Genomic DNA, 21,868 nt, shown 5'->3' on the forward strand with positions numbered 1-21,868 from the left:
ATGAGTGCCCTACTGGACACCGGGTCACAGGTCACCACCATCCCGTACGTGCTCTTCAAGCAGTATTGGAATGACTCGGATATCACCCGCTATCCAGACGACGACTTGAGTATCATCGCCAGTAATGGTCAGCCCGTGCCACAGATCGGATTTAAAGAAATGACCATTAAAATCGGTAGAGTCGAACTGGCAGCACAGGGACTGATCATTGTAGACATTGACAAGCGCGAGAGTCACCCAAAGATAACTCTAGGAACTAATGTGATTGAAAATTGTCTTGCAGAGGTGATTTTCATTTTACAGCAGGTTGCCAAGAACGCCAGCTCCGGCCAGCAGCGAGTGCTCCAGAAAGAGATCCGGGCACTGATGCGACGGCAACAGGTGGAACTCTCCGGTGGTGAGATTGGTAGCGTAAGAATGTGTGACCCTTTCCCTATTGCCATGCCCCCGAAAAGTGAAATGATGATTTGGTGCCGGGCAGCTATTGGTCTGAGAGGTAGAGATTACCAGGCCATGGTAGAACCAGTCTACTCAGACAGTAGGCCCACCATTTTGACAGCACGGGGGGTAGTTGATGTACGCCATGGGAGGGTGCCCGTTCGTATAATAAATATCGGGAAAAGGGAAGTATACCTGCCCCGGTATGCTACGCTAGCCAAATTATATACTATCAACCAAAATTCTATACAGTCTGTGGAACCCTTGCCTCCATCTCACCCGGAGGAAGGTAACGGCTCTACGAAAATAATGGAGGATTGGTGTCAGCAACTACATTTGGGTACTGACTCCACTCCCTCCCACCAGAAACAGGGAGTCTACCGGGTGGTTCGAGAGTACGAGAGAGTGTTTAGTAAACACCCGTTAGACTTCGGGAGAGTCAAGGGGGTAGAACACCACATCCCCACGGGAGACCATCCTCCCATAAAAGAGAGGTATCGACCCGTACCCCCTGCACACTACCAACACGCCAAGGGGATGCTTAGAGACATGAAGGAGGCTGGGGTAATCAGGGATAGCTGTAGCCCCTGGGCAGCTCCACTAGTCTTGGTCAAAAAGAAAGACAACACCATGAGAATGTGTGTAGATTACCGGAAAATCAACCGTATCACACACAAAGATGCGTACCCGTTACCAAGGATAGAGGAGTCTTTGGCTGCTTTAAAATCTGCTAACTTCTTCTCCACCTTGGATCTCACTAGCGGGTACTGGCAGGTTCCTGTAGCAGAGGCGGACCGGGAGAAGACCGCATTCACCACCCCGATGGGACTTAGCGAGTTTACCTGCATGCCGTTCGAACTCTGCAACGCACCAGGAACCTTCCAGCGATTGATGGAATGCTGTCTGGGACACCGAAACTTTGAGACGGTCCTGTTATACCTGGACGATGCCATCGTCTATTCCAAGACCTACGAGGACCACCTGAAACACCTGGCGGAAGTGTTCGAAGCTCTGGCAAGTTACGGCCTAAAGGTGAAACCCTCCAAGTGTCACCTCCTGAAGCCAAAGGTGCAGTACCTGGGACACGTGGTGAGTGCTGACGGAGTGGCTCCCGACCCTGATAAGATCACCGCAATTAAGGAATGGCCAAGCCCCTCCAGCGTAAAGGAAGTGAGGCAGTTCCTCGGGTTGGTAGGCTACTACCGAAGGTTCATTCCCGGTTTCACCAAAAAGGCAGCTCCTATGCAGGACCTCCTGATAGGCCAGTCCAGGAAGGCCAAGAACCAGAAGCCACCCTTCAGATGGGAGAAGCTGGAAGAAGAGTCCTTCCGCCAGCTGAAGATGGCCCTCACGGGGGATGAAATCCTGGCGTACCCTGATTATAGCCAGCCCTTTATCCTCTACACCGACGCCAGTAACATCGGGCTAGGAGCCGTACTGTCCCAGATCCAGCAGGGGAAGGAACGGGTAATTGCTTACGCCAGCCGAAAACTGCGACCCACCGAAAGAAACCCTGAGAATTACAGCTCATTTAAGCTAGAGTTCCTGGCAGTGGTGTGGGCAGTCACCGAACGCTTTAAGCACTACCTCGCTGCTTCCCGGTTCACCGTGTACACGGATAACAACCCGTTGACACACCTGGACACTGCAAGACTCGGTGCCCTAGAGCAGAGATGGATGGCCCGCTTGTCCAACTATGAGTTTACAATCAAATACCGGGCAGGACGCTCCAATACCAACGCGGACGCCCTGTCCAGGATGCCGAACCTACCGGACGTAGGGGAAGATTCAGAGGAACTGGAAGAAGTTGAACTCCCCGCGTTCCACCGTCATCCAGTATTCCCACCGTGTAAGGAGTAAGCAATCCGCTACGTTCAACCCATTACCTCATTACAACTGGGCGGAAACGCAAGACAGTGACCGTGCCGTCCGACTGGTAAAGGAGATGCTGACCCGGCCCGATGCACGCCTTGACCCAGACGCTCCGGAGGAAGCCAAGCAACTGTGGGCTGAGAAGAGTCGACTGTTCCTTTACAAGGGGAAGTTGTGCCGCAGAATGGTTAACTCCCGGACGCATGAACTAATCTGGCAAGTAGTGGTGCCAAGAAGAGACGCAGCTATGGTGATGGAGGCATACCACGACGGAGCTGGGCACTTCGGATGGAAGAAGCTGGAGTTCCTGCTGCGCGGGCGGTTCCATTGGGTAGGCATGAGAGGAACCATCGAGAGGTGGTGCAGAGACTGTGGCCCATGCAACCTAAGAAGGAGGGACCGTGCCAGCCAGAAGACTCCCCTGCAGTCCATCATCACCAGACAGCCGTTGGAACTGGTAGCCTTGGATCATGTAAAACTGACCCCAAGCAGAAGTGGCTACGTCTACGCGTTAACCATCGTGGATCACTACTCCCGGTTCTTGGTTGTCGTCCCCGTCAAGGACTTAACGGCTCAAACAGCAGCTAGAGCCTTCCAGCAGCACTTCTGCCGTCCGCACGGATACCCGGAGCAGGTGCTGACGGACCAGGGGCCTGCCTTTGAAGCGGAAGTCTTCCAGGAGTTCTGCACCCTGTATGGCTGCCGGAAGATTAGAACAACACCCTATCACCCGCAAACTAATGGACTTTGTGAGAAAATGAACCAGGTGGTGATAGATCTTCTGAAAACATTGCCCCTGGAAGAACGTAGTCTGTGGCCTGAAAAGCTGCCCGACCTGGTGGACCTATACAACCACATCCCTGTAGGTTCCACCAACTGTACCCCGGCTTACCTAATGAGGGCAAGACCTGGTAAGCTTCCTGTTGATCTGGAGATGGGAGTCCTGACACCCGAGGACACTTCACCAGAAGCAGACTGGGACACAGAGAGGCAGCAGCAGTACCGGAAAGTACAGGAGAGCGTGGAGCGAAGTCTCTGTCAAGCTAGGGAAAGACAAGAGAAAACTTACAACCAGTATGCTCCCGCTGTTCCCCTGGTGCCCGGAGAGCAGGTCTTGAAGAGGAAAAGACGGCTCCACAAGTTGGACGACCAGTGGGAGAAGGACCCGTACACCGTACTGCCCTCAAGCCACGACAACCCAAAGATCTGTACAATCAGTAAAGACGGAGGGGAAACCACAGCCATTGTATCCCGGGATCACCTGAAGAAGTGTCCCGAACAGCTACGGAACCCTGAAGAGGAACAAGAAGACCCTCGACCCGTAGAGGAAAGGGAAGATATGATTAGTACTGTGCTCGGAGACTTCCCTCGGTCTTGGACTCAAGTCAATGGTGCTGTTGTGGTACCCGTCCTCACGTTCCTCCAACCAGCATCCCAAGTGCCTACGGAGACACAGGTAGAGCTGGAAGAACAGCCGGTCCAGGAGGCAGAAGACCCCACACAAGCAGACCAGGAGAATCAACCCTCTTATAGTGAGCCTGCCATACCCCTAGTGAGCCAAAGAGTCCGTAGACGGCTGCCCAGTTTACCCTTGACAGCTCCTATACCCTGTAGCTCAGGACCAGTCAGCCAGCTCCGTAGGTCCACTAGGGTCACTAGAGGCCAGTTGCCCATACGGTGGAGGATCTAAATGTTCAAGCTATTTTATTAATGTTTACCTGTTTATTGTTGCTCGTGTATAATTTTGTGTTTCTAGTTATTTGTAGGAGTCTTTGGTGGATTTACCGGGAATCCTTTTTGCATATAGTTGGAGCGTAACCCAGGATGGACTAAAAGACTGATAAGGACTCGGGGCAGGACAGACCCCTACCTGGTTACGTCTCCCTGTTTTGGTGAAATGGACACCTTTGTTTCTTCAAAGACTGCACCCGGTTGCGGACACGCCGTGACCATCCTAATGTTTTTCTTTATTGCGTTGTTTCTGTTTGTAATTTGTTATGTTACAAAAATATGTTTAGTCCCGGAGTACTAAATTTCACTAGGGGGGAATGTGACACCCCAGGGGTCTGGTTGCCACAGTGATAGAGATATTACGTCTGAGAGCAGGTGGGAGGTCTCTTGGTCAGGAATCCTATGCATGCCACACCTCCTGCCCAGTCCTGGGAGGGGAAGAACTTCCCCTATATAAAACTGGGGCTGAGGCAGGGTTAGTGAGTTAAGAAGAGGAGCAGCTATAGCAAAGAGAGATCAGGAGCTCTGGGGAAGTCGTGCTAAAAGGAATCAGGGGCTGGCAGCTGAAGAGCTCGCCCTGATTGAAGAGTTACCACCGGACCCGGAGTCCGAGGCTGTGGGGACTAATCCTTACCCAGCAGCAGAAACCGACCGGCAGGGGATTTCAGGTCCTCTGGCCAAGAAACCCGAAGGCACGGTCACACGCGTGGGACCAGCACCGCCGTCGTGGAGCGGAAGCCACTAGAAGGCCCCGAGTCACCGGCCATACGGGTGAGCACCACACGGTACACTCAGGGACGTGGGCTACTTTTACCCGCCTCTAGCAAGGTAGCCAGAAGAGTACAATTAGTTGGGGAGGCCTACAACTCCGCCTGGCCAGGGGAAATCCCATCTGCTCCAAGACTGACCAGGCCCCGATCGCTAGCCAGTACTCCGGGAGGGTCTATCTTTGTCACCAGTAAAGACCCTGAACTACACCGCATCGTCTCTGAGTGGTTCCTACTACCCCCATCTTCTACGTCGGCTGCCCTGAGGCCAAACCCCTCCCGTTGGGGGTTATACCATCTACGCTGCACAATCGTACCACCGGCCTCAGCGGTCTGCCCTGCAGCGGCAGCTCCATAGCTGCATTCAACGGGTGGCGTAGTCGTCCAACATCTACTGCTACTACTCAGCCACACAGTTTGACTCCCTGGGCACGGACCGGGTCACCGCCACGAGACTACTACCCCCAACAGGCCCGGCTCCGGGTAGTCCCCGCGTGCGCAACGCTACACCAAGTAGGCCCAGGGGCGCGTCATTTCCATACATTTCTGGGTGCATCTTGAAGTACAGTTAGGTCCATATATATTTGAACAGAGACAACATTTTTCTAATTTTGGTTCTAGACATTACCACAATGAATTTTAAACAAAACGATTCAGATGCAGTTGAAGTTCAGACTTTCAGCTTTCATTTGAGGGTATCCACATTAAAATTGGATGACGGGTTTAGGAGTTTCAGCTCCTTAACATGTGCCACCCTGTTTTTAAAGGGACCAAAAGTAATTGGACAATTGACTCCAAGGCTATTTCATGGACAGGTGTGGGCAATCCCTTCGTTATTGCATTCTCAATTAAGCAGATAAAAGGCCTGGAGTTGATTTGAGGTGTGGTGATTGCATTTGGAAAGTTTTGCTGTGAAGTAAACATGCGGTCAAAGGAGCTCTGAGCTCTCCATGCAGGTGAAACAAGCCATCCTTAAGCTGCAAAAACAGAAAAAACCCATCCGAGAAATTGCTACAATATTAGGAGTGGCAAAATCTACAGTTTGGTACATCCTGAGAAAGAAAGTTATGACGAAGGCGTGGTACAGCTCATGATCCAAAGCATACCACATCATCTGTAAAACACGGCGGAGGCAGTGTGATGGCTTGGGCATGCATGGCTGCCAGTGGCACTGGGTCACTAGTGTTTATTGATGATGTGACACAGGACAGAAGCAGCCGAATGAATTCTGATGTATTCAGAGCCATACTGTGTGCTCACATCCAGCCAAATGCAGCCAAGCTGATTGGTCGTCATTTCATACTACAGATGGACAATGACCCAAAACATAAAGCCAAAGCAACCCAGGAGTTTATTAAAGCAAAGAAGTGGAATATTCTTGAATGGCCAAGTCAGTCACCTGATCTCAACACAATTGAACATGCATTTCACTTGTTAAAGACTAAACTTCAGACAGAAAGACCCACGAATAAACAGCAACTGAAAACCACCACAGTGAAGGCCTGGCAGAGCATCAAAAAGGAGGAAACACAGCGTCTGGTGATGTCCATGAGATCAAGACTTCAGGCAGTCATTGCCAACAAAGGGTTTTCAACCAAGTACTAGAAATGAACATTTTATATACAATTACTTAATTTGTCCAATTACTTTTGGTCCCTTTAAAACAGGGTGGCACATGTTAAGGCGCTGAAACTCCTAAACCCTTTAGCCAATTTTAATGTGGATACCCTCAAATGAAATCTGAAAGTCTGAACTTCATCTGCATCTGAATTGTTTTGTTTAAAATTGTTTGAATTGTGGTAATGTTTAGAACCAAAATAAGAAAAATGTTGTCTCTGTCCAAATATATATGGACCTAACTGTATGTTTGAAGTCATTGTCCTGCTGGAAGACCCATGATTTTGGATGCAAACTCAGCTTTCTGACACTAGGCACAAAATCCTTTGGTAATCTTCAGATTTCATGGTGCCATGCAAACTGTCAAAGTGCCAGAGGCAGAAAAGCAACCCCAAAACATCTTTAAACCTCCACTATATTTGACTGTAGGTACTGTGTTCTTTTCTTTGTAGGCCTTATTTCGTTTTCCACAAACATATCTTTTTTATGTCTCTGTGTCAGCAGTGGGATCCTCCTGTCATAGCGTTTCATTTCAATCAAATGTTGACGGATAGCTCGCGCGGACACTGATGCACCCTGAGCCTGCAGGACAGCTTGAATTTCTTTGGAACTTGATTGGGGCTGCTTATCCACCATCCGGACTATCCTGCGTTGCAAAATTTCATCAATTTTACTCTGCCCTCCACGTCCAGGGAGATTAGCTACAGTGCCATGGGTTGTAAACTTATTCATTATGTTGTGCATTGTGGACAAAGAAACATCAAGATCTCTGGAGATGGACTTGTAACCTTAAGATTGTTGCTTATCTAGTATAAAAGGCCTCCCCTGCTTGGAGGTGCCTGAGCAACCCCTGTAGTTCCTTACATAGAGTGTGAGTGCAACTATATGTTGCCAGCTCCCCTGTCCTATTCCTTTGAAGTTAGTTTGTTATCCTGAACCTGTTCCGTATTCCTATATAATGTGTACGTTACCCTGAAGCCGCTCTGGCGGTACCTGAACCTTGATGCCGCTCTGGTGGTACCCGAACCCTGAAGCCACTCCGGTGGTACCTGAATCCTGAAGCCGCATCGGCGGTACCTGAACTCTGTAGCTGCACTGGCTGTACCTGAACCCTGAAGCCTCAACTGTCCGGTGATTCCGAATCATATTGTCTGAACAGGTTCCGAATCCAGTCCTGCCTGTGACTCCGAGTCCGTGACTGCGTTCCTGCCCTTTTGGGGTCAGCACTTGCAGTACCGGGGACTGCCTAGGAGTGGTACCTGGCGGCTACCTGCTGCTCAAGCCTGACTCCATCATCAGGAGCTCCAGTGAAAACCAGCTTCTTAGCTACGCCCCTCTTAGGTAAGCTCGGACCCATGGAACAGTGGGTCCATGAACCATGTGTGTCACCCGCGTATGTGACAACATATAGTGAAAATCAAAAATCACACATAAATCAAAGTGCCCAATAGACCAGTTGTGGAGACATGGGGTCTCCTGTGGGCATAATACTAAGACAACACAAGGTGAGAGTAAAACAGTGTGGCAATACTTTATTGAACCACAAAACAGACAATAACATATAGAACAGTCCCAGCAAAATACCCAAGATGGTGCAAAATTACAGAGTCTCACCCTTCCGCTGACTTGCCGGGATTAAAGCCACTACGACTTCAGGGCTTGCAGTGTCGACTACCCCAACCAGTGGCACCCCACTTTTGGTGGGCCCCCACAGAGAGGAGGTAACGACAAGCTTAGGAAGCTGACAGTCCATTGAGGTATGTAACCAGGTGACCGGAGGGTCCCAACCTGGCTTCCCCAAACATATCCATGAGTTCCAGCTGACTGGAGGGTCCCAACCTGGCTTCTCTGAGTGTATCCATGGGTTCTGTAATATTCAATGGAGCACATCTGTGTTCTTCCAGCTAGGGCCATGGTCCCCTAAGCTGACATCCTGTAGAGTCAAATCTGTGTCCCTCTTCATGGAGCCATGTGTCCTGGTTGCTGTTCTGAAGAGTCTCTCTTGGCTGTAATTTTGTAAAGTCCCTCTCATCATCTACAGGTCGAGGGGAGGTGGTAGGGGCTCATCTCTCATTGTTTGAGCATTTAATTAATTTCCATAGTTTGTCCTCCACTGCTCTACAGGTCAACAAGCCACATGGACTTATACAATGGTAATCAACATATTAGCAAACATCATTATTCAATGACCCTGCGTCCCTGTCTTGCAATGTTAGCAGACAATAAGTTTCAGTAAATATCAACTCAAGTGTCAACATCCAGGCTTATACAAATAATTGTCTGTGTTTCTTGACTAACCAAAGAAAAACACATAAATTCAAAAGTCAACATTAAGATAAAAGCGTATGCCTCCTGGCCTACTGAATTTACGTCTGGATAATTAAGATTAAATGCTGTGTCATCACATTGCTCCCCCATCTTAATTAGACAGACGTAATAGGCTTGTAATCATCCTTCTCCACTTATTGGGAACAGTCCATCAGCATGTCTTTAAGCACAGACATGGATGTTAGAGGTCTCACCTTCATGAGAACAAAATTCCAGGGCCGACTACCCCCACCAGTGGCACCCCACTTTTGGCAGAGAGGAGGTAACAACAACCTTAGGAAGCTGACAACCAGGTGACCGGAGGGTCCCATCCTGGCTTCTCCAAGCGTATCCATGGGGCCAGGTGACCGGAGGGTCTCAACCTGGCTATCAGAAACATCTACATGAGATCAGGTGACCTGAAGGTCCCAACCTGGCTTCCCCAAACATATCCATGAGTTCCAGGTGACTGGAAGGTCCCAACCTGACTTCTCCGAGCATATCCATGGGTTCTGTGATATTCAATGGAGTAGATCTGTGTTCTTCTAGCTGGGGCCGTGGTCCCCTAAGCTGACATCCTGTAGAGTCAAATCTGTGTCCCTTTTGATGAAGTCATGTGTCCTGGTGGCTGCTCTGAAGAGTCTCTCTTGGCTGTGATTTTGTAAAGTCCCTCTCCTCATCTACAGGTTGTGGGAAGGTGGTAGGGGCTCATCTCTCATTGTTTGAGCATTTAATTAATTTACATAGTTTGTCCTCCATTGCTCTGCAGGTCAACAAGTCACAAGGACTTATACAATGGTAATCAACATATTAGCAAGCATCATTGTTCAATGACCCTGCGTCTCTGTGTTGCAAAGTTAGCAGACAATAATTTGCAGTAAATATCGACTCAAGTGTCAACATCCAGGCTTATACAAATAATAGTCTGTATTTCTTCACCAACCAAAGAATAGCACATAAATTCAAAAGTCAACATAAAGATAAAAGTGTATCTCTCCTGGCATACTTAATTTACGTCTGTATAATTAAGATTAAATGCTGGGTCATCACACCAGTGCAATCAATAAAAATGGTTAGCTCTCATCCTTTTTGTGACTGGAAAGAACCATGAATTCAGGGGAGGACAATGACAAAGCAGGTGCTTGTAAACTCCCTGTCGTGCCCCATATGAGGTCTCCTGTCCTGAAAAGGACAGTACCCAAGTGTGGTCCTGTCCCACTAGTTATGTCCCTAATTTTCCCTCCTGTCATGTTTCAATATGACGACCTAATGTTATCAAATTTTGTGTAACACCTGTAGATTTAAATTGATAGCTATACCCCTGGAAAAAATCCTTGAGGGATGTAGTTTCCAAAATGGGGTCACTTGTGGCAAGTTTCTGCTGTTTGAACGCCTTATGGGCTCTGCAAATGCCACATGGCGCCCACAATCTATTTCAGCCAAATTTCTGTTCCAAAATTCAAATGGTGTTTCTTCCCTTCTGAGCCCTACCGTGCACCCAAGCAAAGGTTTCTGACCACATGTGGGGTATCAGCACGCTCAGAAGAAACTGGTAACAAATTTTGAGGTCCAATTTGTCATTCTATCCCTTGTAAAAGTGAAAATATTGCATTCCACTTTGTATTAATTCCTGTGTAGCACCTGAAGGATTAAAATATCCTTTTCTTCCTTTCTTTTGTAGTCCCACTCTGGTACTTGACCTTATTTGATCTTAATTGTTCATATCATAAACTACTATACTTCAGTATGACAGTATAATGCGCTTTTCACGGTAACTTTGTAGGCATACTATTAAGTCTTGCATCAGGCAGGGACTAATAAGTGTACTGATGGCAGTCATCGCAACCCATCGGCACCGCGCAATTGCAACTCAGGGATGCTGATACCGTGACAAAGAGAGCAATTTCATTATAACTCTTTACATGTCACTGTTGCAATTGACAGCAGCATTTAATGGGTTTCACTGTAGCAATAAAAGCTAGCTTTGCTCGCGGCATTTGCGGCAGGAGCAGGGCTATGTGTTATAGCCCTGCTCCTGATCTCACAGGTGCACTGATAACACTGAGAGATCAGCATGGCGAAAATGTACATAAGTGAGCTACAACCAGCACTTTACCATGACATGCATTTTCGTCATGGGTCGTTAAGGGCTTATAGAAGCAATTTATATGACTTACAATTCAACAGATCAATAAGGCCTCTAAAAGAATTGCTGAATGCAAATTTATAATGTGGTTGGTTTGCCATGTTTTACTTTCGATTAGTCTTAGGAAATGATTTTGTAAAGTTCTATAGGAGAGTCACTACCATTAGTAGCCAATTTTGAGAAGGAGATCCCTTTCTAAAGGATTCTACTTGCTACATGCCCATACAGTGGCGACCAAAAGTTTTTTGCATTTTTTTTAAAAGTGTGATTACTTCTGTCTGGTTGTTGTGATGCCATTTTCCTGGTGATTTTAGTAAACCGGAAGCAAATGGTTGTCAGATATAAAGAAGAAAATTGTGTTTGACATTGTTTTATCCCTTTATGTGTTAGTTCTCAACATTTGCTGGGCCAAATGTTTTGCATATTTTGTCATGGATAGTTGCATTTTGCCTAAAATTCTTTCTTTTTTGTGTGTGTTTTTAGGTTAAAACTTGGCAAAGACCAAGCCAAATTTATCACCAGATGTCAGGAAGCTTGTTATTCTGAGAGTGAAGTCAGGTAAAAGCCAAAAAGAGGTAGCTATGGAATTCAACTTTTCTCAGAGTCAATTGTCACGTATATTAAAGAAAGAAAAAGAAGACAGTGGAACAGCTGACAAACCTAGAAGTGGACGACCACGGAACACTTCCTCCAGAGTTGATCACATTATTAAGAAAAAGTCAGTATCTGATGTCCATAAAAGTGCTGTACAGATTTCACACAAAATTACAGAAGAATATGGGGTCAAAGTGAGTCGCCAAACTGTGGTTCGACGACTAAGAGCAGTAGGGTTGAATGCACGAGTTCCAGTCAAGAAGCCTTTCATCTCTGCAAAGGACTAGAAGGTCCGACTTGAGTTTGCCAAAGAACACAGCTAATGGAAAGAGACAGATTGGTCTAAGGTATTGTGGTAGGATAAATCCAAGTTCAGTCTGTTTGGTAGTGATGGCAAGCACTATATATACCGCCGAATCTGAAAATGTAATGATGTAAGGTACCAAATACCTACAGTGAAACATGGTGGTGGCAATGTCATGGTTTCGGGCTGCTTTTCTGCATCTGCCATTGGACCTCTGCATAGAATTGATGGAAATATGAATGCTCCCATGTAGAAGGATATACTGGAGAATGTAATGCTGCCAAAAGGTAAAACCAAAGTAGACAAGGAATGGAAATTCCAACAAGACAATGATCTTAAGCACACATCCAATTTAGTCAAGAATTGGTTAGCAAAGAAAAATGCTTGCCTGTTGCAATGGAGAAGCCAATCACCTGATGTAAACCCTATAGAGCACCTTTGGGATGAGTTAGGGTGACAAGTTGGGGCCCGTACCCATAGCAATAAAGATGAATTGTTTGCAGATTTGCAAATGGACTGGAGCAAGATCCCTCAAGATGTCTTGAATACCCCAGTGGCTTCAATGCCCCGTCGGTGTGGTGCAGTAATTAAAACAAGAGGTTATGCTACAAAATACTAAGTTATGGCATTGTAAACAATGAATTACTCTCTATGTTGTGATCAATAAATAGTATAGGCAAAACTTTTGGCAGTCAGTTTTCTTTAATTAAATGACCATACCTATATTCAAAAGGATTTTGGTTAAAATGAAGGTCTGGCATGATGACAACTTCATGCACTTTCATCATCAGGGAAATGGCATCACAACAACCAGACAGAAGTAATCACACTTTTAATAAAAATGCAAAACTTTTGGTCGCCACTGTATGTTGTGCAGCTGTAAGGGGTGTAAAGGAAGCATTAGATTTACAGTGTTGATCTGTCTTCTGCATATGGCTGTTGGGTGCTTGAGGCCTGTTCCTGCATATACATTAGCTGTTCATATGACATGTTCACATTTTTCTTATGTGGCCAGTATGGAATATTTTATTTTGAGCTAGTTTGTGAATAAATAAGAACTATATGCCTCAGGTAAGGAAACTGTCTGAAACAGCAGCTGTTGGCAGGTGTACTGCTTAGGAATCACAGTATATCTTTTATACTGCTGACTTGGACAACTGAGCCTTTTATTTACTACATGGAGCATGGCCTTGTGAATAGGGAAGGCTCATCCTGAGGCTTGTTTTATATTTTTTTCACACTTGCTTACTCTTTGCTATTACTACTCTAAGTTGTCTTTATGTCACTCTTTATACAATATCTGACTTCATGCCGAAAACAATGAATCCACTGTTAGTTAGAAAGTTCCCTGGAAGCTCTTAAAGGGGATGTGTCATCATCACAACAACAACCATTGGTAATTAACGTTCCTCACACAAGGGAAATCCTTATTATGTGGGCATAACCTAAGAAAAGAGAAGGGAAGTGAGTACATTTGGGTGTACTCACTTCCCTTCTATGTTCTTTGGTGAGGGTGTTACTCTCTTCCCTTCTCTGCTCTTTAGTGAGAGTGTACTCGCTTCGCTTCTCTGTTCTTTGGTGAGGGTGTTACTCTCTTCCATTCTCTGCTCTTTAGTGAGAGTGTACTCGCTTCGCTTCTCTGTTCTTTGGTGAGGGTGTTACTCTCTTCCCTTCTCTGCTCTTTAGTGAGAGTGTACTCGCTTCGCTTCTCTGTTCTTTGGTGAGGGTGTTACTCTCTTCCCTTCTCTGTTCTTTAGTGAGGGTGTACTCACTTCCCTTCTCTGTTCTTTGGTGAGGGTCGTGTAGGCATTTACTATGTGGGCAGTTGTGCAGCAGGGGAGGCAGTGGCGGCACCTACATCCTTTGAGAACAAAGAATTGTGCATATTGAAATCTAACATGGCCGATCCTCCTTTCCTCTGACATCTGCCGTCTGGAGAAAGTCAGGACACCCCTATACACATTTGATGGCCGGCCGATCCTTCTGAAATTAGCAGATTTGGCTGGCATTCATCTAACATGTTTGGCCACATTTATATTCACAAGTTTAATCTTGATTGCTGTTTGACCAAAACGACATTTAACCAACATTTAAAATTATTTCAGTTTTTAAGTGCCATTAAAATGTAATTTATTTATTTTTTTTGCTTTTTAGTTTCTTACTTTTATTTTTAAATATGATGACTTTAAGTTACAGAACCAAAGTCTGTTGCTACATTAAAGTGTTATTCACAGTTATCACCTATCAGTGGGGTAGGGGATGAATTGCTGATTGCTAGCGGTGCGGCTGCTGGGACACTCACTCCCAGGGCTCTGGAACCTCAGATTGGGGCTCTTCAGCCCCGTCATGAATGAAGTGGAGGTGCACGTGCTCATCCTCTGTTCCATTCACTGTTTCTGCGATTGCCTTACAAAGTGGAGAGTTACGCCTAACCATTTCCAGCAGTAGCAGCGATAATGAATGGAGCAGAAGCCAAGATGCGCACCTCTGCTTCATTCAGGACGAGGCTACACATTATACTTACCGTATTTTTCGGACTATAAGACGCACTTTTTTCCTCCAAAATTTTAGAGGAAAGTGGGGGGTGCGTCTTATAGTCTGATATACATAAATACTGTGGCTCTGGGTGGTGGGGGATGTGGGGGAAGCGACAGTGGCGGAGTAGCGGTGCACAGGAGGCAGCAGCCGCCTGCTACAGCCTACACTGTGCCCGCTACTAAAGAAAATGAATACTTACTGCTCCCCACGCCCATGGGGAATATCAGTTTTCCTTAATGCAGCGCGGCTCCTGGTATGTATGACACCCTTCATCCCTGTATGGATGGCCCCCCTCATCCCGGTATGTATGGCCCCCCTCATCCCGGTATGTATGGCCCCCCTCATCCCGGTATGTATGGCCCCCCTCATCCCGGTATGTATGGCACCCTTCATCCCTGTATGCATAGCCCCCCTCATTCTTGTATGCATGGCCCTTTTCATCCCTGTATGTATGGCCCCCTCATCCTGGTATGCTTGGCACCCCCTGATCCCCATCACGCTGCACAGAAAAAAAATAAACTTTCGTACTCACCTCCTCTCTCCTCCAGCGCTGCGTCTCGCTCTGTGCCGGAATAGTCACTGCTCCCCACGCCGGTACTGCGTGCATGGGGAGCAGTGACTTTTCATTCTCCTTAACAGCGTGCACGCTGTAGCTGCAGCGCGGCTCCTGCGGTGCTCGGCTGTCAGTGTACCCGCTATTAAAGGCCATGAATATTCACCACACCCATGGTGTGGAGCCGCGCTACAGCTAAAGTGTGCCCGCTAATAGGGAGAATAAATGGTCACTGATCCCCACGCACGCAGTACCGGCGTGGGGAGCAGTGACTATTCCGGCACAGAGCAAGACGCAGCGCTGGAGGATTGAGGAGGTGAGTAAGATTGTTTATTTTTTTTCCGTGCAGCGTGACGGGGATGAGGGAGTGCCAAGCATACCGGGATGAGGGGGGCCATTCACACAGGGATGAGGGGGGCCATGCATACAGGGATGAGGCATGAGGGGGGCCATCCATGCAGAGATAAGGCATGAGGGGGGCCATCCATACAGGGATAAGGCATGAGGGGGCTATACATACAGGGATGAAGAGGGCCATACATACAGGGATGAAGGATGAGGGGAGCTATACATACAGGGATGAAGTGGGCCATACATACCAGGATGAGGGGGGCCATACATACAGGGACGAAGAGTGCCATACATGCCAGGATGGGCGAGATGGGGGCCATACATAACAGGATGAAGGGTGCCATACATACCAGGAAGAGGGATGAGGGGCCAATGCATACCAGGATGGTGGATTGGGGTGCCATGCATATCGGGATAAGGATGAGGCCCACGTATAACAGGAAGGAGGGGGCCATATATACCAGGATGGGGGATATTAACAGAATTGGGTGACATTACCCTTATAACAGTGTCAGCAGCAGACCCCCTCCCCCTTAACAGGGCATCATGACCACATTTTATGCTTAAATTTTTTTTTCTATTTTCCACCTCTAAAACCTAGGTGCATCTTATGGTCCGGTGTGTCTTATAGTCCGAAAAATCCGGTATATTTCCCCTGCTTTCTGTTAATGTTGTTTTACAGATTCAGGTTAACAAGTACAACAATACCCACATCCTACCAGATTTAGTGCCAAATATGTGTGTATATTTATGGACAACATATGTGAATGGTCTCTGATGATGATGATGATCTGTGATTATAATTATGTATTTAATAAGCTACCTTAACATACACAATTTTTCTGTTTGTTTTTTTTCTTAAAAAAACAAATGTGTAAAACCCTTGTGTTTTTATGTGCGTTTTTCTAAAAATTTTGTGCTTTTTGTTGCTTTTTTCAAAATATTATGTTTTAGTACTTGAGTTTTTGCTACATTTTTCATATTACAAAGTCGTGTGATTAATTGATCACGTGAATTAAAAAGTACATGTAGAATCACAAGATGAAACACAAAAAAACAAAACGCATCAAAGACAAAAATCAAGTCACATCAGCACTTGCACTTTTTAGTCAATTTAAAAAAAAAACAGAGGAAGTCATTGGAGAAAAACTATATGAATTAGCAGAAAAAAACGCTGAATATGGAAGATGCCGGTACACAACAAGAATAAATAAAGAAAGTCAAGTTAAAAATAAAAACAAACAAAAAAATGCTATATGCCAAGACTATGTATCAATAAAACTAAGTGTTGGTAAGCCCACAGTAACATGATTGATAATATGGTACAGCCTGGTAACTGGACCCTTGGTGGATGTACATAGCTATATAACTAATGCATTGGTCAACAATATACTGTAGATACATCTGCTACCCACCTATGGAAAAGGTGATACTGATGTATGTTTAAAATGATTGGAGAAGACTGTAAGCAATTATTATAAAATGTGCAACCTCCTCATTGCTACGAATGAACACGTTTATACACATCTGTACATTACATTCATCAGGGAAATGTAGGTAAATTATAGCTGTGAAAAGGACACCATATGTGACCTGGAGTCCCACCTCACCGGCTGAAAGAGGCAGCTTGGAATATTGTTCAAAAATGACACGTTTTCCTGTATATGATAATATATAAGACATATGGATGTTAATAAATAAGGAACTCCTGGAAATCGCAGAGAGCTATGTACCGCTGACTCGAAAAGGATCTGCAGTGCAACAGGTAATTCACGTAGCGAAAGCAGCATGCATCAAAGCGAAAAACAGGAGGAAAAGAGGAAGATAGCAGACTGCATGCATTATCCATCCCCATCACATACCAATGGACTGCACGCTGGGCTCCTTCAATGCTTTTCCTGATTTGTACATTCTCTTCTTTAGTAAAGAGAGCGCTTTATTTTGTTGTGTCTCTACCAGAAATCCCAAGTCTCCTAAGAATCGCAGCACTCGGTGGAGCAGCATTGGCTTTACGTTGACTTGCAAGAGCTTTAAAGGGCTAATAAGAGTGTCTGTGGGCTTCAAATCCTGGTCACAGTTGTCATAAGGAAATATACTCCAAGCTGGTTCAGGTCCTAAAGCAGATACTAAAACATGGCGAGACAGTTTTAGTAGGACATCACAGGGCCAGGTCTTCCCTTTCCACTGCATGTCCAAGTGGTGGCCGCCGTTTGTCAGGACATCGTCTCTCAATACTGGCACGTCACCTGGGATCTCACGTGTGGACCTTTTCATGGCACTGAAATCCAGGTGTCTCAATGTGATATCATCAAAAGTGCTGTTTGGCAATACTAAACATAAAATAAAACTGGGGTTGGTCACTGTAGAATAGCCAAATAAGTACAACAAGTCACTGGGTCTTGGATCTTCAAACCGTACAATAGAAACACTGGACTTATAGCAGAGGCCGGAGCCCTGGGCCTAATGGGCAGAAGCCGGCATGACGGGGGTTTGGAGGAGGTGGGGTCATGGGGTTATAGGAGAGGGTTACTGGGTGGGTGATCATTTGTAAGGGGACCCTGGGGAGGGGTTTGGTCACTTTCCCGCTCACAGGGTACAAGCAAGTCCCACTCGTTCTCCCTACATTTGGGTTTTTTATTATTCAATTTTAGCTATTGTAAAGTTTTATTTTGGTAATTTGTTGAGTAACCGATGGGATGTGGTTTTGTATATATATAAAGAAAAAGGGGGGGAAGGTTTCAGTCTATTCGGGTCATAGCTGCTTTTGGGCATGTATCAGGGTCCTTGAAGTTGGTCTTAAATTGGAACAGGGGAGTCATCAGGACATTGATCCCTCTGTGTTAATTTGGTTTTGGGTCTGGTGATTTGTGGGGCTTACGGCAAAGGAATGGTGTGTCCCTGGTTTAGCGGTTATCCATTAATGAACCCTTTGGGGTTTTTAGTGCTCCTGAGCCTGTGGGTAGTAGCTGGGAGTAAGTATGGTTGGTTAATTTTGGGGTCACCAGATTTTTGTAGCTTCAAGGACCTTATCACGTTTAAAATTGTTTTTTCCATGTTGTAATGTTTATAATAAAAGGCAGCTGTGGCCAATATTATCCAACCTTTTGAGTCTGTCGTTTTTTTTATGGGATTGATAAGGTTGGCAATGGGCAAAAAAAGGAGTTATTAGGTATGGAATAATGGGAAGAGAACCACCTGATAATCGACAATACCAATGTGATGCTGATAGCCGTGGCTTTGTTTTTCTATTAATGTAGGATCACTGATGCCAGAGGTAATTGCAACCTTTGATACAAATATAAGAACCATTTCATCAAAACTAGTGGTTTGTACCCCAAATTTTGCAACGTTTCTATGCAACAGTTGTATGCTGCATCTCTAGTGCAAACTGATGAGTCAGCCCCAAAGTGCTTATAACTGCTGCATTCTGTAGGGCTTCTTCAGTAACTGTGCCCCATTCACTGCGGTGGTCCCGTTTGCAGCCAGGACATTGTTTATTAAGCTGTAGTGACGTCCATGTGACATGTAACACAGAAGTGTGACTCGGTGGACATAGACGTCTGAGACAGTGCAAGAGGGCAGAGTTACTGAGTAAGACCTCATTCAGATGTCCGTGTTTGTTCATGTGGAAAGAAATGGTACGAGTGTCTTAGATCCGAGTGTCATCAGGGTATGGTCAGTTTTTACAGTGTTTCATCTGTGTTTTTCACACATGGATAAATAATAAATTACAAATCTTCTCCTCTTCATTACAATGTTAATCGCGGACAGCACACGGTCTGTATTGATGACATCCGTGTGCCGTCTTTGATTTTCATGGACCCATAGACTTGTTTTGGCATTATTCATCTGTGCTGCAGGTAAAAAATGGCCATGTTGCCGTGATATTTGCACGGACACACGGTCTGCAAAAAAAACACAGACATGTGATCAGCCCCATAGACTATAATGGGCACATGTTCTATCAGGGATAGAACACACATGTGCAACACAGGCGCCTGAATGAGGCCTTACACATATTAGAAAGTTATTTGTACTATTGGCACATTGGATTGATTGACATTTAAGACATTTCCATTCAAATCCAAAAACAGTAGTTGCTATTGTCCTTTACCATGCAGATCTGCCTCTATAGTAGTTATAGTGCATTATAGACATTCTCCATCTAAATAAATATTTAGAAATATCTAAGAAAAATCCCATTCCACGTAAAAAATCTGTTTTCTATAATCGAATGGATAACTTTCTGTCGGTGACCACAAGTAATATACTTAGTGGAGGACATTTAGTATGACAGGAATGAGCGAAAATCAAAAGTGATTAGAAAGGAAAGACTTTAAGTTGTCTAAGAACTTCTTAAAGCTGACTGTAGTGTAACTGTGTATGTATGGGGACACAGCTGTCACTACTGACACATAAGTCAGATGTATGTAACACTTGGTTCTCCATCTGTTACTGAATTACAAGACAAAGTATAGCAAACAGATGGCGGCTAGCAGGGAATTTCGTGACAACATATTGTCTACTTTTACTGAAAATATAGTTCATCTTCAATGATCCAATACAAGAATAGTAATTCCCCAGTATGCTCCTATTGTCTGAGCTGCTCCACTTACAAGTAAGGACAGTTACAAGGCACCAAGGATCTGACATTCTGCACAGTTATCATGAGAGGCCATTAGAGAAATACAAGTGCCTTTGATGGAGCATAAACAGGCTTTCAGAAAGCCGCTTTTATCTGCTAATGGACGGACAGTTTGCATTCTGATCATAGATAGAAAGTCAACCTAGTGGATTGGGAAGAGCCCACTAGTGTCCACAACAGAGACACCTAGAGGTCTGCATCCCTCTCCATTATGGTTGATATAGACAGCACAGATTGTGTGTCCTAAATGGCTGCCGTAATTGCTAATAGACAGTCAGCCCAGTTACATGGCCGGAAAATGTCTATGTACAATGGAGAAGCTCTTCAGATTGGCTGGACTTGTGAAAAGTTGTGATTTTGCTAATGAAAACTGAGGATGACTTACCTGAGAATTAGCTTGGCTGCCTCCCGAATTAAACGATAAGCTACATATGCACTGAGGGCAGGATAATTCCAGCTATTGGATCCATCCTCCACATGACGTCCCGTCTAGCACCACTTCCATGTGTCCAATTGCACAACAAAAAAGTGGCCAGGCAAGAGCGATAGCAGTCAATCACATAGGGGTGGTGCAAGGCAGAGAATAATGTGGAGGGTCAATGCAGGAGCTGCGAGTGGGCCCCCCTATCAATGCACTGGCACCTTAATTTACATTATGGGTCTCTATTGATTTTTCTTTGCAATGGAAAATCTATTTATGTCCAGGAAGGTATCTTTTAGTCAAAGCCAGAAGTGGACCCTAGAGAAGAGAAAAGAATTAGTCCTTCCTATATTTACCATTTCCTTGGAATCCACTTTTGGCTTTGGCTCAAAAAGCTGCATCAAAAACTTACAGTATGATTCCAGCCTTAGGGCACAGTCTCACAGGCCACATGCGCAGCAGATTTTCATCGCGGAATTGCAAGAAAAATCCATTGCATAACATAGTGGCAGTATTGTAAATGAGATTCCACAATCTCATGCACACCATGCCAAGAAGATAAGCAGCGTAAACTGATTGGCTGCAGTGCTCTCATGGCAAAGCAATGTCACGCGAGCCTCATGAGACCAGGAGGTGCGTATGTATCTGTTATTTTACACTGGGGAATATTGTATTTAAAAAGGGAATGCCCAAGTAGTGGATAACCCCTTTAAAGTGTTTTTTTATGAAGTATGTGGAGCAAAGTCCAATCTAAAGTGCATTTAATAATACTCTGTGTAAACATACTTTTAAAGGGAATCTGTCGCCAGGTTTGTGAGCTAGCGGCATAGTGTAGGGGCAGAGACCCTGATTCCAGTTATGTATTACTTACTGGGCTGCATGCTGCCTTTCTGATAAAATCACTTTTCTCTGCTGCAGATCTAGCAGTTCTTTGAATGCTGAGCTGTGCATAAGCCCACCTACACCACTGATTGGCAGCTTTATTTGTACACTGTGCATAGACAGGAAGCTGCTAATCAGTTATGAGGTTATGCAGAGCTCGTGAATATGGAGGACTATATGGCAGCAAGTTTACTAGTCCTCTAGTGATAATATCCTGCTGATAAATCTTTGATTTTCCCAAAACTACATCAAGCAGCCCAGTAAGTGACATATTTTCAAGTAAATACTTTATTTAGACACAGCAAGCAAAAGAATAAGTATTTAAAATTACATCATTCTGCCCCTAAAAACACCTATTAAAAATTCCAGGCAGTGTGGTATATATATAACCTCATAGCACATAGGTTGCTGTAAATGTTATTACATATTATTAGATGTAAATAAATCCTATGCCATATTAAATACTCTGGTCATTCAGATCAAATATCAGAAGATTTTCAGGAATACAGATAGGAAAATATAGATAACAGAACCAAATTTCTCAGGTCAGACATTAACATAGCATTTCATTAATACATATAGTATTCCAATGTCTCAGGCATATATATTAGAGTATTGTTCCATATATGTCCAAATACCAACCATGTGCCATAATAGAGGCCCCACACTGCCCAGCACCCCTACGCGCGTTTCACGTGTCTG

General features: G+C 45.2%; 1 protein-coding gene across 3 annotated transcripts in view; it reads right to left on the reverse strand.

Moving 5' to 3' along the window:
- The window catches only part of LOC141166501 (cell surface hyaluronidase CEMIP2-like), a 130,428-nt gene that overhangs the window by 74,228 nt on the left and 34,332 nt on the right, over positions 1-21,868 (reverse strand). For 2 of the 3 annotated variants that reach the window (XM_073653228.1, XM_073653229.1), the window contains exon 3: positions 17,081-17,548. In XM_073653228.1, the coding sequence (XP_073509329.1) occupies positions 17,081-17,548 (468 nt within the window). The remainder of the gene's footprint in view (positions 1-17,080; positions 17,549-21,868) is intronic. The other variant, XM_073653230.1, reaches the window with a different exon arrangement.

The sequence above is a fragment of the Phyllobates terribilis genome, unplaced genomic scaffold (genome assembly GCF_046119375.1).
Source record: "Phyllobates terribilis strain yellow unplaced genomic scaffold, ASM4611937v1 Scaffold_11__3_contigs__length_659146591, whole genome shotgun sequence".
In the NCBI taxonomy this organism is placed as follows: domain Eukaryota; kingdom Metazoa; phylum Chordata; class Amphibia; order Anura; family Dendrobatidae; genus Phyllobates; species Phyllobates terribilis.